This window comes from Procambarus clarkii, chromosome 61 (genome assembly GCF_040958095.1).
Source record: "Procambarus clarkii isolate CNS0578487 chromosome 61, FALCON_Pclarkii_2.0, whole genome shotgun sequence".
NCBI lineage: Eukaryota > Metazoa > Arthropoda > Malacostraca > Decapoda > Cambaridae > Procambarus > Procambarus clarkii.
In genome coordinates, this window is record NC_091210.1 from 15,851,335 (window position 1) to 15,864,474 (window position 13,140).

Sequence of the window (13,140 nt, forward strand, 5' to 3'; positions counted from 1 at the left end):
AGACCCTGTGGGACCCTAGGATAGTCTCCCAGACCCTGTGGGACTCTAGGATAGTCTCCCAGACCCTGTGGGACCCTAGGATAGTCACCCAGACCCTGGGGGACCCTAGGATAGTCTCCCAGACCCTAGGGGACCCTAGGATAGTCACCCAGACCCTGGGGGACCCTAGGATAGTCTCCCCGACCCTGTGGGACCCTAGGATAGTCTCCCCGACCCTGTGGGACCCTAGGATAGTCACCCAGACCCTGGGGGACCCTAGGATAGTCACCCAGACCCCTGGGAGACCCTAGGATAGTAGCAACGCAAGCACTTACGAACCTGTCCATCTTTTCTCAATCTTTGGCGGCTTTGTTTCCAGTTATTAAACAGTTAATGAGCTCTGAAGCACCAGGAGGCTGTTTATAACAATAACAACAGTTGATTGGCAAGTTTTCATGCTTGTAAACTGTTTAATAAATGTAACCAAAGCCGTCAAAGATTGAGGAAAGATGTACACGTTCGTAAGTGCTTGCGTAACTGCTTCGTGAATCTGGCCCCAGGTTCGTAAGTGCTTGCGTAACAGCTTCGTGAATCTGGCCCCCAGGTTCACTGACATACGAACCCCGGGCACAGTTGAATCATTAAATACTCTCCTGTTTATCTAACAGCAATTGGTGACCTGGTTGTAAAGTAACTGACGAATTGTGTTCCAGGACCACCCATCACAGTGCTGAGCACGTGAAGCAGCAGTCTAGCAGAGTGCTGAGCACGCTGCTTCCTCATTAATATTCAAATTGAAACCAGTGTATGAATCTTTTATAATATGAGGCGTCACAAACTCCTATGAGCCATGGCGCCTATGAGCCATGGCGCCTATGAGCCATGCGCCTATGAGCCATGCGCCTATGAGCCATGCGCCTATGAGCCATGGCGCCTGAGGTCTCGGATCTCCAAGGTATTATGAGCTCCTCACTTACTAAAGATAGAACATCAACTCATCTGAATATCGAGTGATTCACGTACACGGAAGTTGGAAAAGATATGTGTTTATATTGATTGATTTAGGAGGGTATAGGACCTCGTCTTCGAGAAAGTCTTGCGAGTCTGCGTGTGCGCTTTGAAGTCCCTTGTTGGATTTTGTTTTTTGGGGGGTACTGGAAGGTATGGAGTTTATTGTTTTTGTCTGTGGATTTGTATTGAGGTCCATTGGCGTCCAGTGGGGATTAGGAATGGAGAACGTGGCTTTTTCCTCTGGTTTGGACCACTGAAAAGCAGGAAAATTAGGTTGGTAGCTTTTGAGGACTTTGTTGTTTCAGTGAGCCTAGAACCTATATTCTTGAGGCAGATGGTGATTATATGCAAGTGAGGAGTCACAATAACGTGGCTGGAGTATGTTGACCAGACCACACACTAGAAGGTGAAGGGACGACGACGTTTCGGTCCGTCCTGGATCATTCACAATCGACTTGAGATTGGTCCAGGACGGACCGAAACGTCGTCGTCCCTTCACCTTCTAGTGTGTGGTCTGGTCAACACATTTTGATCAAACTGATGAGCATGTTTCGTGTGTTTTCGGGTCTTGTGGCCAGTTCAGGCCAGTTCAGGTATTAGTCAAGGCTGAAACACGTTTTTAATACCACACCGATGGTATGGAGCCGGTGGCCGAGCGGACAGCACGCTGGATACGTGATCCTGTAGTCCCGGGTTCAATCCCGGGCGCCGGAGAGAAACGATGGGCAGTTTCTTTCACCCTATGCCCCCCTGTTACCTAGCAGTAAAATAGGTACCTGGGTGTTAGTCAGCTGTCACGGGCTGCTTCCTGGGGGTGGAGGCCTGGTCAAGGACCGGGCCGCGGGGACACTAAAGCCCTGAAATCATCTCAAGATAACCTCAAGATAACCTCCATTGAACACACTCACTAGCCTCTCAAACCACCACACCACTAACCACTACAACCACTTACAGCTCCAACCACCATCACCATAACCCCTTCAACCAAGACAACCACAATCCCACTCTATCACAACACCTACTCACAACCACCATCAAATCCACAACCCTTACCAACCCCACCACTATCACCAGTCAGGACCGTTTTCACAACCCCAGTCACCACCATTTAGCACCACCACAACCCCCCTAAACCCCCACCCCCACCACCACCACCACCAGAACAATCCGGTGTTGAAGGGGACTTCTACCGGGGAATCTGGTACTCTAGTCAGGTACAGCTTCTTAATTAGCAAGTCGGAAGGTGACACGTTGGTTGGTTACTGGTGGTGGTGAGTGGTGGTGGTGACTGGTGAGTGGTGGTGGTGACTGGTGAATGGTGAAGAAGTCCCTCACTTATAGGCCTACTGCATCATGTCACTCCATTGTTGTCAAGAAGGCTGGGACAGGATGCTTTGTGCTCTGGAAATTGGCAGATTGTAATTTGGTGGTAAACAAATCCACAAGGGCCGTGACGAGGATTCGAACCTGCGTCCGGAAGCATCCCAGACGCTGCCTTAATCGACTGAGCTACGACATGATCAAAAGAGTTGAAACCGATGTTCTACTGAACTTACTGGATCCTGCAGCCTCTCCGAGACACAAACCAGGGTTTTACACAACTCCCCCCTGCACTCGAGCTATGTTAATAGGCCGTTCTCCCTCTTCGCCCTTACTTCATTACACGTAGCTTCATTACATGTAGCTCAGTCGATTAAGGCAGCGTCTGGGATGCTTCCGGACGCAGGTTCGAATCCTCATCACGGCCCTTGTGGATTTGTTCATTTGATGCATCACGCTATTGTGATGTGTGTAATTTGTTGGTAGTCAAACTCAAAACTTAACCAATTATATACATTTTTCTCTTGCTCACTATTCCTGCAAGACTGCAGCTCTTGTCCCCCAAACTTGATCCTTTAAATTGCAAACCGCAATAGACGAGGCAATCACATTGCATTCTCTTGCACCATCTTGGTTTGCAATATATATGACTGGCAGGTTGGTCCGCTAATATCTCCAGACTCAAGTAATACTACAGGAGAGGTTGGAAGTCTCAGTTGGATATCAGTGTTGTGTCTCTGTGTGGGGGGGGGGACCTTATCTTATTGTGGGGTGTCCGTAGCCAGGCGCCAGATTCACGAAGCAGCTACGCAAGCACTTACGAACCTGGGGCCAGATTCACGAAGCATCTACGCAAGCACTTACGAACCTGGGGACCAGATTCACGAAGCAGCTACGCAAGCACTTACGAACCTGGGGACCAGATTCACGAAGCAGTTACGCAAGCACTTACGAACGTGTACATATTTCCTCAATCTTTGACGGCTTTGGTTACATTTATTAAATAGTTTACAAGCATGAAAACTTGCCAATCAACTGTTGTTATTGTTATAAACAGCCTCCTGGTGCTTCAGTGCTCATTAACTGTTTAATAATTGTAAACAAAGCCGCCAAAGATTGAGGAAAGATGTACACGTTCGTAAGTGCTTGCGTAACTGCTTCGTGAATTTGGTCCCCAGGTTCGTAAGTGCTTGCGTAGCTGCTTCGTGAATCTGGCCCCAGGTTCGTAAGTGCTTGCGTAACTGCTTCGTGAATCGGGCCCCAGGTTCGTAAGTGCTTGCGTAACTGTTTCGTGAATCTGGCCCCAGGTTCGTAAGTACTTGCGTAACTGCTTCGTAAATCTGGCCCCAGGTCGATAGAGCTTCTGTTGCAGACGTTGTTGTTGTTGTTTAAGATTCGCTACCTGGAAGAAAAAGTTCCAGGTAGCACGGGCTATGGCGAGCCCGTAGTGGACTTGTTCCTGTTGTAGACGATGATTCGCAATAACGTGGCTGAAGATATGATAACAAAACCTCACACTAGAAGATGAAGAGACGATAAACGACATTTCGACTGTCTAGTTAACTGTTGTCCACTCTTGTGGTCGCGCGTTCGAGGCTCCAATGGTTCAAGTGAAGGAAATTGATCCAATAAATACCTAATTAACAACTTCAGCTCAAGAACACAGGCCTAAATCAAACTGCTGAAGGCCTATTGGTCCCATTCGAGGCAGCTCGTATCCACCCAAACTCATTCATACGAACAAATCCACAAGGGCTGTGACGAGGATTCGAACCTGCGTCCGGGAGCATCCCAGACACTGCCTTAATCGACTGAGCTACGACCTTGTGGATTTGTTCATTTGATGCATCACGTTAGTGTGATCTCTGTGTGTGCTCATTCATACGTCCTAGCCTACGTTTGAAACAACCCAAGTACCCCCGCTTATATTATGCTACCCAGTAACCAGTTCCGTATAAATCAACAACCTTGTTTCCAGACCAGTATTTACTGTACCGAGTACTCCTGTTGAACTAAGTACACATTTAATATGAACCAAACCTAACCTAACCTTCAAACTCATGAATATCTCTGTAAGTTCCTTGTCATCTCTACCTTACTCTTTCCTGGTGACAAGTATGGAGATAGAGTGTGTGTTGTGGGGCCAGCTATGTGATACAAATGTATTTATTGAATCATCTTCGCCTTGAAGATGCCTGCGGTGATTTTGTTATGGGACTTTGTAAAAATAGAGGTGTATAAGGGGCGCCAACTGAATGTATTAATTGGGCATCACGAGGCTCTGAAGGTCACTGGAGAGAGAGAGAGAGAGAGAGAGAGAGAGAGAGAGAGAGAGAGAGAGAGAGAGAGAGGGAGAGGGAGAGGGGGCCCTGCCCTCGTCTATATCACTTCTGGATAAAGCGGTAAGGACATCTTTCGCCAAAAGACGCGAGAGATGTCAAGAACTGGTCAAGACTCTGTTCTTGACCAGTTCTGGCAGGACTTGACTGAGGCCTAGACACCTGGACACTGGTGGGAGTGAGGGCGTGGGCGGGGTGAGCGTGGGAGAGTAGGAGAGGAGCCATAGATCAATACTCTCACCCGACAGCAGTGACCTCCTGCACTCCCAGACGCCAGTTTCAGCTATTTATATCACACACACACACACACACACACACACACACACACACACACACACACACACACACACACACACACACACACACACACACACTATTCAGTCTGTAGTAGCTGTCTAACTCCCAGGTACCTACTTAGTTACTGCTAGATAAACAGGTGATGTACATGAAAGAATCTTTACTCTTTTGTTTCTGCCTCGTCCGGGAATCGAACCCAGGTACTCAGGGCATGCCATCTGGTTGCTCCTGATTCTAGATATTATCTAAGGTGTTTTGAGCCAGAGATAAGATCCGCGTCCCTGAGGGAATATCTATAATCAGAGTATCTGTAATATGCTGTTGACTTCTATCTTTCCACTACCCTCTGACAGGAGGGGTAACAAAGTCAACCCTCGTGTCTACTTCACTCCTGTCTACTTCACTCCTGTCTCCTTCTATGTCCATATCCACTAACTACCTTTCGTGTAGACGGTAATGGGCTTTTGTTCCATATTCATAACCTCATTTCTTTTTTTTGAGAGGAATTAAAATCTTGTAGCCATTCTGTGTTGTGTATCTGCAGCTTGGAGAGGTCCTTCTAGAGTGTTTGAGGAGACCATTATACCCACTTTCTCATCTCTTTTTCATCGTCTGAATACTTTACGTTGATATTCGTGAGCCGCGACTTTCCGTTGGACCGTATAATTTGCACGTTGGGGACCATAACGTACGGAATATGATGTACTAGTTGTCAGGGCCAGGTTGTATCATTCCGACGACCCTATATTTCTTCAGCATTAAACTGCATCTGTCAATCTTTCGTCCATTTCAAAATCCTGTTTAGAAGTGATTTGTTGACCAGACCACATACTAGAAGGTGAAGGGTTTACGACGTTTCGGTCCATCCTGGACCATTCTCAAGTCGATTGTGAGAATGAGTCCATTTACAATCGACTTGAGAATGGTCCAGGACGGACCGAAACATCGTCGTCCCTTCACCTTCTAGTGTGTGGTCTGGTCAACATACTTCAGCCACGTTATTGTGACTCCTCATCTGTCTAGAAGTGATTTTTTTACTTTTCTGAACTGATATCCCGCCCAAATTTAGTATCGTCAGCTTATTTCGTACACAAACGGCGGGTCCCAGGATCTATAGGGAATTCATACGTCAAAATATGATGTACTATCCGAGAGGACGGCTGCTTAACCAACTTAGTGTAGTTTCCCCTCAATACCTTTGAGCCTCTTAATTTTCTAATGAGGTTTTCATGTGGGTAAAGTACAAACCAGCCGCCACTGAAGCCCTTCCGGTGAATGACAGAAATGGCCACAAACATGACCATTTCATAGTGTGTTCCAGCTGCATTGTCACCACCCAAGACTGTTGGGCACCTGAGGGGAGAGAGGGTCGGGCATGATACCCACAGGCGGATGATGAGAGACAGCAGCTGGGGCAGGGAAAATGAACAAGACATTCCGGAACCCTGGGCCCCAGAGGCTAGCCCTCCGGTACCCCAGAGATCAACAGCAGATGGACAACGCTGTTTGAAGTCCCTTTGTTGTGGTTAAGAGTACGTCACGAAGCTGTGCTCCTCATGGCATCTCCCAGCAGATGGCTCCCACCTGCTGCTGCACCTGCTGCTGCTGCTGCAGGAGGGAGGCGGATGCTGGGTTTTCCACCACCTGCGGGGTCTTGATTTGGCCTTTTGACACCCTTCGTCCTCAGTAACCTGGCGCTGCTAGTGATGGCAATGTTGCTGTAGACAGTTCTTGCAGCAGATAATGTTGCTGTTATGATGTTCTTGCAGCAGTTAGTGTTGTTATTACTGTTCTTGCTGGAGTTGTTTGCTGTTGATGACCTTGTTATGCTCTATTGCCTCATCGTTTTCTGTTTGTTTCTCTTTATACCGAGACTCAGAGGGAGGAGGAGGAGTCCCTAAGGCTTCGCCCCTGAACCAGTTTAGAGATCATTGGGGATTGAACCCGGAACTGTGGAATGGACGGCAGGGACGATGGCCACAACCCCCCGGATAGCTGTCTCACTATTATCTGTCATTGTTGCAATGATCATTGTGTGATTCTAGGCATCTAATGAGTGCTATGTGTCAGAGGTCAATCCACATATGTTAACCCCAGGTGTAGGAGCACACCTGTAACTAGTCTACACCTGTTATACACCAGGTGTGTATTAGTTTATATATACACATTGTATTATATGATGACGCTTTGACCTCTAACCTTCTAAACTTCTCTCTTTCAATTCTCTTTTCTGAAACTTTCTCTGGTTCTAACTTCTCTCTTTTGAAGCTCTCTCTTTTGAAGCTCTCTCTTTTGAAGCTCTCTCTTTTGAAGCTCTCTCTTTTGAAGCTCTCTTTTGAAGCTCTCTTTTGAAGCTCTCTCTTTGAAGCTCTCTTTTGAAGCTCTCTCTTTTGAAGCTCTCATTTGAAGCTTTTTTGAAGCTCTCTCTTTTGAAGCTTTCTTTTGAAGCTCTCTCTTTTGAAGCTCTCTCGTTTGAAGCTCTCTTTTGAAGCTCTCTCTTTTGAAGCTCTCTTTTGAAGCTCTCTTGTTTGAAGCTCTCTTTTTTTAAGTTATCTTTTTTGAAGCTCTCTCTTTTGAAGCTTTCTCTTTTGAAGCTCTCTTTTGAAGCTCTTTTGAAGCTCTCTTTTGAAGCTCTCCTTTGAAGCTCTCTTTTGAAGCTCTCTTTTGAAGCTTTCTCTTTTGAAGCTCTCTTTTGAAGCTTTCTCTTTTGAAGCTCTCTTTTGAAGCTCTCTCTTTTGAAGCTCTCTTGTTTGAAGCTCTCTTTTTTGAAGCGCTCTCTTTTGAAGCTTTCTCTTTTGAAGCTCTCTTTTGAGGCTCTCTCTTTTGAGGCTCTCTCTTTTGAAGCTCTATTTTGAAGCTATCTCTTCTGAAGAGAGCTTCCAGCTTGTGCTTGTAACCTCTTGAGTATATCAGAGTTCCCTCCAGTGTATACTCTACAGTATGGTACTAACGAATATAGTAATGTCACCCAGTATTAACTAGGTGACTTGTAGAGGACTCTGTAGAGGCCTTGAGAGGGGCTTAGAGGCCATTGGAGGGACTTAGAGGCCATTAGAGGGGACTTAAGACCATTGAAGGGGACTTAAAGACCATTGGAAGGGACTTAGAGACCATTAGAGGGGACTTAGAGACCATTGAAGGGGACTTAGAGACCATTGAAGGGGACTTAGAGACCATTAGAGGCGACTTAGAGACCATTGAATGGGACTTAGAGACCATTAGAGGGGACTTAGAGACCATTGAAGGGGACTTAGAGACCATTAGAGGCGACTTAGAGACCATTGAAGGGGACTTAGAGACCATTGGAGGGGACTTAGAGACCATTGAAGGGGACTTAGAGACCATTAGAGTCGACTTAGAGGCCATTGAAGGGGACTTAGAGACCATTAGAGGCGACTTAGAGACCATTGAAGGGGACTTAGAGACCATTGAAGGCGACTTAGAGACCATTAGAGGGGACTTAGAGACCATTGAAGGGGACTTAAGACCATTGAAGGGGACTTAGAGACCATTGAAGGGGACTTAGAGACCATTAGAGGCGACTTAGAGACCATTAGAGGCGACTTAGAGACCATTGAAGGGGACTTAGAGACCATTGAAGGGGACTTAGAGACCATTGAAGGGGACTTAGAGACCATTGAAGGGGACTTAGAGACCATTAGAGGGGACTTAGAGGCCGTTGAAGGGGACTTAGAGACCATTGAAGGGGACTTAGAGACCATTAGAGGGGACTTAGAGACCATTAGAGGGGACTTAGAGGCCATTGAAGGGGACTTAGAGACCATTGAAGGGGACTTAGAGACCATCAGAGGGGACTTAGAGACCATTAGAGGGGACTTAGAGACCATTAGAGGGGATAGGGATTTGACAGAAGCAACTGTCAATAAGAACAGGTGGAGGAGGGGCTAGGGACGGGAAGGGACAGGGGGGAGGGGGCAGTGGGACAGGTAATGATCGAGCCGTGACCCCCAGGCTGTGATGGAGCAGACTGTTGTTGTTGCCAGGGTGTAGTGGAGGTGGTGGGTGGAGAGTACAAGAGAGGGGGGAGGGGTGTGGGGGGGGGTAGGGGTGGGGGGGGGGAGCTGGGGGAGGGGGGAGGGGGGGAGGAAGTGTGCCAAATCGATGCAGCGCCTATTATGCCAGCTCCTACTGTGCACGCGCGCGCGCACACACTCACACACGCATACACACACACACACGCACACACACACTCACACACCCTCATACATACACACACACACACGCACACACACACTCACACACCCTCATACACACACACACACAGGAAGTGATGTGGTGGAGGCTGACTCCATACACAGCTTCAAGTGTAGATATGATAGAGCCCAATAGGCTCAGGAACCTGTACACCAGTTGATTGACGGTTGAGAGGCGGGACCAAACAGCCAGAGCTCAACCCCTGCAAGCACAACTAGATGAATACACACACACTGGAAACTTGAACTCAAATAAGTCACAGAAATGATAGAAGGTTTTCTTTCAGCGTGAGAGTAGTTGAAATATGGAATGAACTATAGGAGTAGGTTGAATAAGTAAACTCTATTCATAGTTATTCAACTAGATATAATTGGGAAGGACAGAAATAGCTTTTTTTGGTACCTGTTGTTTAACAATATAACTATCTTGAGATTATCTTAAGGTTATCTTGAGATGATTTCGGGGCTTTAGTGTCCCCGCGGCCCGGTCCTCGACCAGGCCTCCACCCCTAGGAAGCAGCCCGTGACAGCTGACTAACACCCAGGTACCTATTTTACTGCTAGGTAACAGGGGCATAGGGTGAAAGAAACTCTGCCCGTTGTTTCTTGCCGGCGCCTGGGATCGAACCCAGGACCACAGGATCACAAGTCCAGCGTGCTGTCCGCTCGGCCGACCGGCCCCTATTCTGACGCTTAAATTATTTGTTGAATCTAGGGAGGAAGTTGTGAACGGAAGCGGCTTCTATAACTTGTTCTTTGAGTGCCCTTTGCGTGTTGAGAATTTCAGTTTCTCAATCTACTTGAGAATGGTCCAGGACGGACCGAAACGTCGTCGTCCCTTCTCCTTCTACGGGCTCACCATAGCCCGTGTTACTTGCCCCGCTCCTGTGCCAGGTAAGTCCACTACGGGCTCACCATAGCCCGTGCTACTTGCCCCCCTCCTGTGCCAGGTAAGTCCACTACGGGCTCACCATAGCCCGTGCTACTTCCCCCGCTCCTGTGCCAGGTAAGTCCACTACGGGCTCACCATAGCCCGTGCTACTTCCCCCGCTCCTGTGACAGGTAAGTCCACTACGGGCTCACCATAACCCGTGCTACTTGCCCCGCTCCTGTGCCAGGTAAGTTACGGGCTCACCATAACCCGTGCTACTTGGAACGTGTTCCGAGTAGCTGAATCTATAACAACAACAAATGCTCCTTATTCTCTTACATACATTTTTACACCGTTTCTTCAAGTTTTATCTATAAGTAACTCTGAGAAAATACTTTTCCAAGAGAACAAATCCACAAGGGTCATTACGAGGATTCGAACCTGCGTCCGGGAGCATCCCAGCCTTTTCCAAGAATTCCGTACCCTTAACATCCTTTGCTTCGAGGTCAACCTCTGAGAGAGATCGACCTTGAAACATCCTCACTTCAGGGTCACCGCCCTAGTATCCTTCGCTCCAAGACTTGACTCTGAGATTTGCATATAAATTACCTTTCGCCTTTTTCCGTGAATCTCGCGATAAAATGGCTTTAATATGGCTTTCGAGTGAAATTTATATGTCTTCCTCTGACTTGGGTCGACGGACACCCGTCTTGCTGCCTAGATAGTACAGAGACGCAGTGAAAATATACTTCAGAGAGAGAGAGAGAGAGAGAGAGAGAGAGAGAGAGAGAGAGAGAGAGAGAGAGAGAGAGAGAGAGAGAGAGAGAGAGAGAGAGACAGACAGAGACAGAGACAGACAGACAGAGACAGAGACAGAGACAGAGAGACAGAGACAGAGACAGAGACAGAGACAGACAGACAGACAAACAGACAGACAGAGATTCTGTATCTCAGGAAGCTAGCCTTATGCTCCAGCATCCCCAGTGATTTAACCTAACGATGCTACATATGTTCTTCCAGCATAATGCTGTACCACCAGAACACCATCAACTTATTACCTAGTTTCCGTCAATATTGATTCGGGGCAAGATAGGGACGACCCACTCTGCCCTCCCAGCTGTCAGGACGGACAGAATGGCCACCAAAATGGGCCTTAAACCCGTCCTAAGTGACAGGTGACTGACGTGGATGCTGGTCTGGGGGGGCGTGGAGAGACAGCATACACACGCCCATTCTAATGATATATCCAGCAAATGCTGCATTGTCCGTTGCCAGAATTCTATGCAATTCTATGCAATCTTGTGTCCATACTTATATGTTGCTTGGATTGAGAGTCCCGCGACGGTAGAATGTTGACAGTTGATGGATAGATTGAAGCCTTCTGCTCCTCTCAACCGCGAAATGAGGCAAAATGTTGAAAAAAATGAGCAACGGTGTATTAAATTATATATTTGCTTCCTATGTATTATATATGTACCCTGCTACATGGGGTTAGATATACGTGGCTGAGGCAAGATGGCTGTGTTTGTCTGTATGGCAAGATGGCTGTATTTGTGTGTATGGCAACATGGCTGTGTTTGTGTGTATGGCAAGATGGATTTGTTTGTCTCTATGGCAAGATTGACTCTTTGTCTCTATGGCAAGATCGACTCTGTCTCTATGGCAAGATCGGCTGTCTCTATGGCAAGATCGACTCTGTCTCTATGGCAAGATCGGCTGTCTCTATGGCAAGATCGACTCTGTCTCTATGACAAGTTGGACTGTCTCTATGACAAGTGGAACTGTCTCTATGACAAGTTCGACTGTCTCTATGGCAAGATCGACTGTCAACCTAGACATCTTCTAGCGTGAATGACTGTCAAACTCTCTTAATAAATATATATATATATATATATATATATATATATATATATATATATATATATATATATATATATATATATATATATATATATATTTTATTAAATATGACCGAAAAAGTAAGATTAATAATTCTAACACGAATTTTCTCAATCTTTCGTACATTATGCTTCACTATTGGAGGTAAATCAAAAATCACTTCTCCAAAATTCATTTTTATTTCTAGTCTGACGCGACACGGGCGCGTTTCGTAAAACTTATTACATTTTCAAAGACTTCACAAATACACAACTGATTAGAACTTGCGTTCCCTGGTTTTATATCTACATTTGAGTGAGGTGGGAAGGGTGATGTGGCATTACATTTGAGTAAGGTGGGAAGGATGATGTGGCATTAGAGGATATTAATAGGGTATTAAAAGTATCAACACAAGACAGAACACGAAACAATGGATATTGAATAGAAGTGTTTGTAGAAAGCCTATTGGTCCATATTTCTTGATGCTTCTATATTGGAGCGGGGTCTTGAGGTGGGTAGAATATAGTTGTGCAATAATTGGCTGTTGATTGCTGGTGTTGACTTCTTGATGTGTAGTGCCTCGCAAACGTCGAGCCGCCTGCTATCGCTGTATCTATCGATGATTTCTGTGTTGTTTACTAGGATTTCTCTGGCGATGGTTTGGTTATGGGAAGAGATTATATGTTCCTTAATGGAGCCCTGTTGTTTATGCATCGTTAAACGCCTAGAAAGAGATGTTGTTGTCTTGCCTATATACTGGGTTTTTTGGAGCTTACAGTCCCCAAGTGGGCATTTGAAGGCATAGACGACGTTAGTCTCTTTTAAAGCGTTCTGTTTCGTGTCTGGAGAGTTTCTCATGAGTAGGCTGGCCGTTTTTCTGGTTTTATAGTAAATCGTCAGTTGTATCCTCTGATTTTTGTCTGTAGGGATAACGTTTCTATTAACAATATCTTTCAGGACCCTTTCCTCTGTTTTATGAGCTGTGGAAAAGAAGTTCCTGTAAAATAGTCTAATAGGGGGTATAGGTGTTGTGTTAGTTGTCTCTTCGGAGGTTGCATGGCTTTTCACTTTCCTTCTTATGATGTCTTCGATGAAACCATTGGAGAAGCCGTTATTGACTAGAACCTGCCTTACCCTACATAATATATATATATATATATATATATATATATTAGCAATTTGGAGTTACAATTATGAGGCTGGAATACCATACCTGTTTATTAATCACATC

At 46.2% G+C, this 13,140-nt stretch overlaps 1 protein-coding gene across 1 annotated transcript; it reads left to right on the top strand.

Annotated features, from left to right (window-relative positions):
* The first annotated feature begins 829 nt into the window (after nucleotides 1-829).
* Nucleotides 830-8,855, top strand: LOC138354128 (uncharacterized). The gene is made up of 3 exons (XM_069308001.1): nucleotides 830-934; nucleotides 8,035-8,380; nucleotides 8,443-8,855. Exons 1-3 carry the CDS (start codon nucleotides 830-832, stop codon nucleotides 8,853-8,855), a joined length of 864 nt encoding a protein of 287 aa, XP_069164102.1.
* Nucleotides 8,856-13,140: the final 4,285 nt, after the last annotated feature.

Coding starts and splice junctions, on each gene's coding strand:
- LOC138354128 (XM_069308001.1), top strand. CDS start 830: ATGGCGCCTATGAGCCATGGCGCCTATGAGCCATGCGCCTATGAGCCA. Junction 935..8,034: donor TGAGGTCTCGGATCTCCAAG/GTATTATGAGCT, acceptor GGGGACTTAAAG/ACCATTGGAAGGGACTTAGA. Junction 8,381..8,442: donor GGACTTAGAGACCATTGAAG/GCGACTTAGAGA, acceptor AGACCATTGAAG/GGGACTTAGAGACCATTGAA.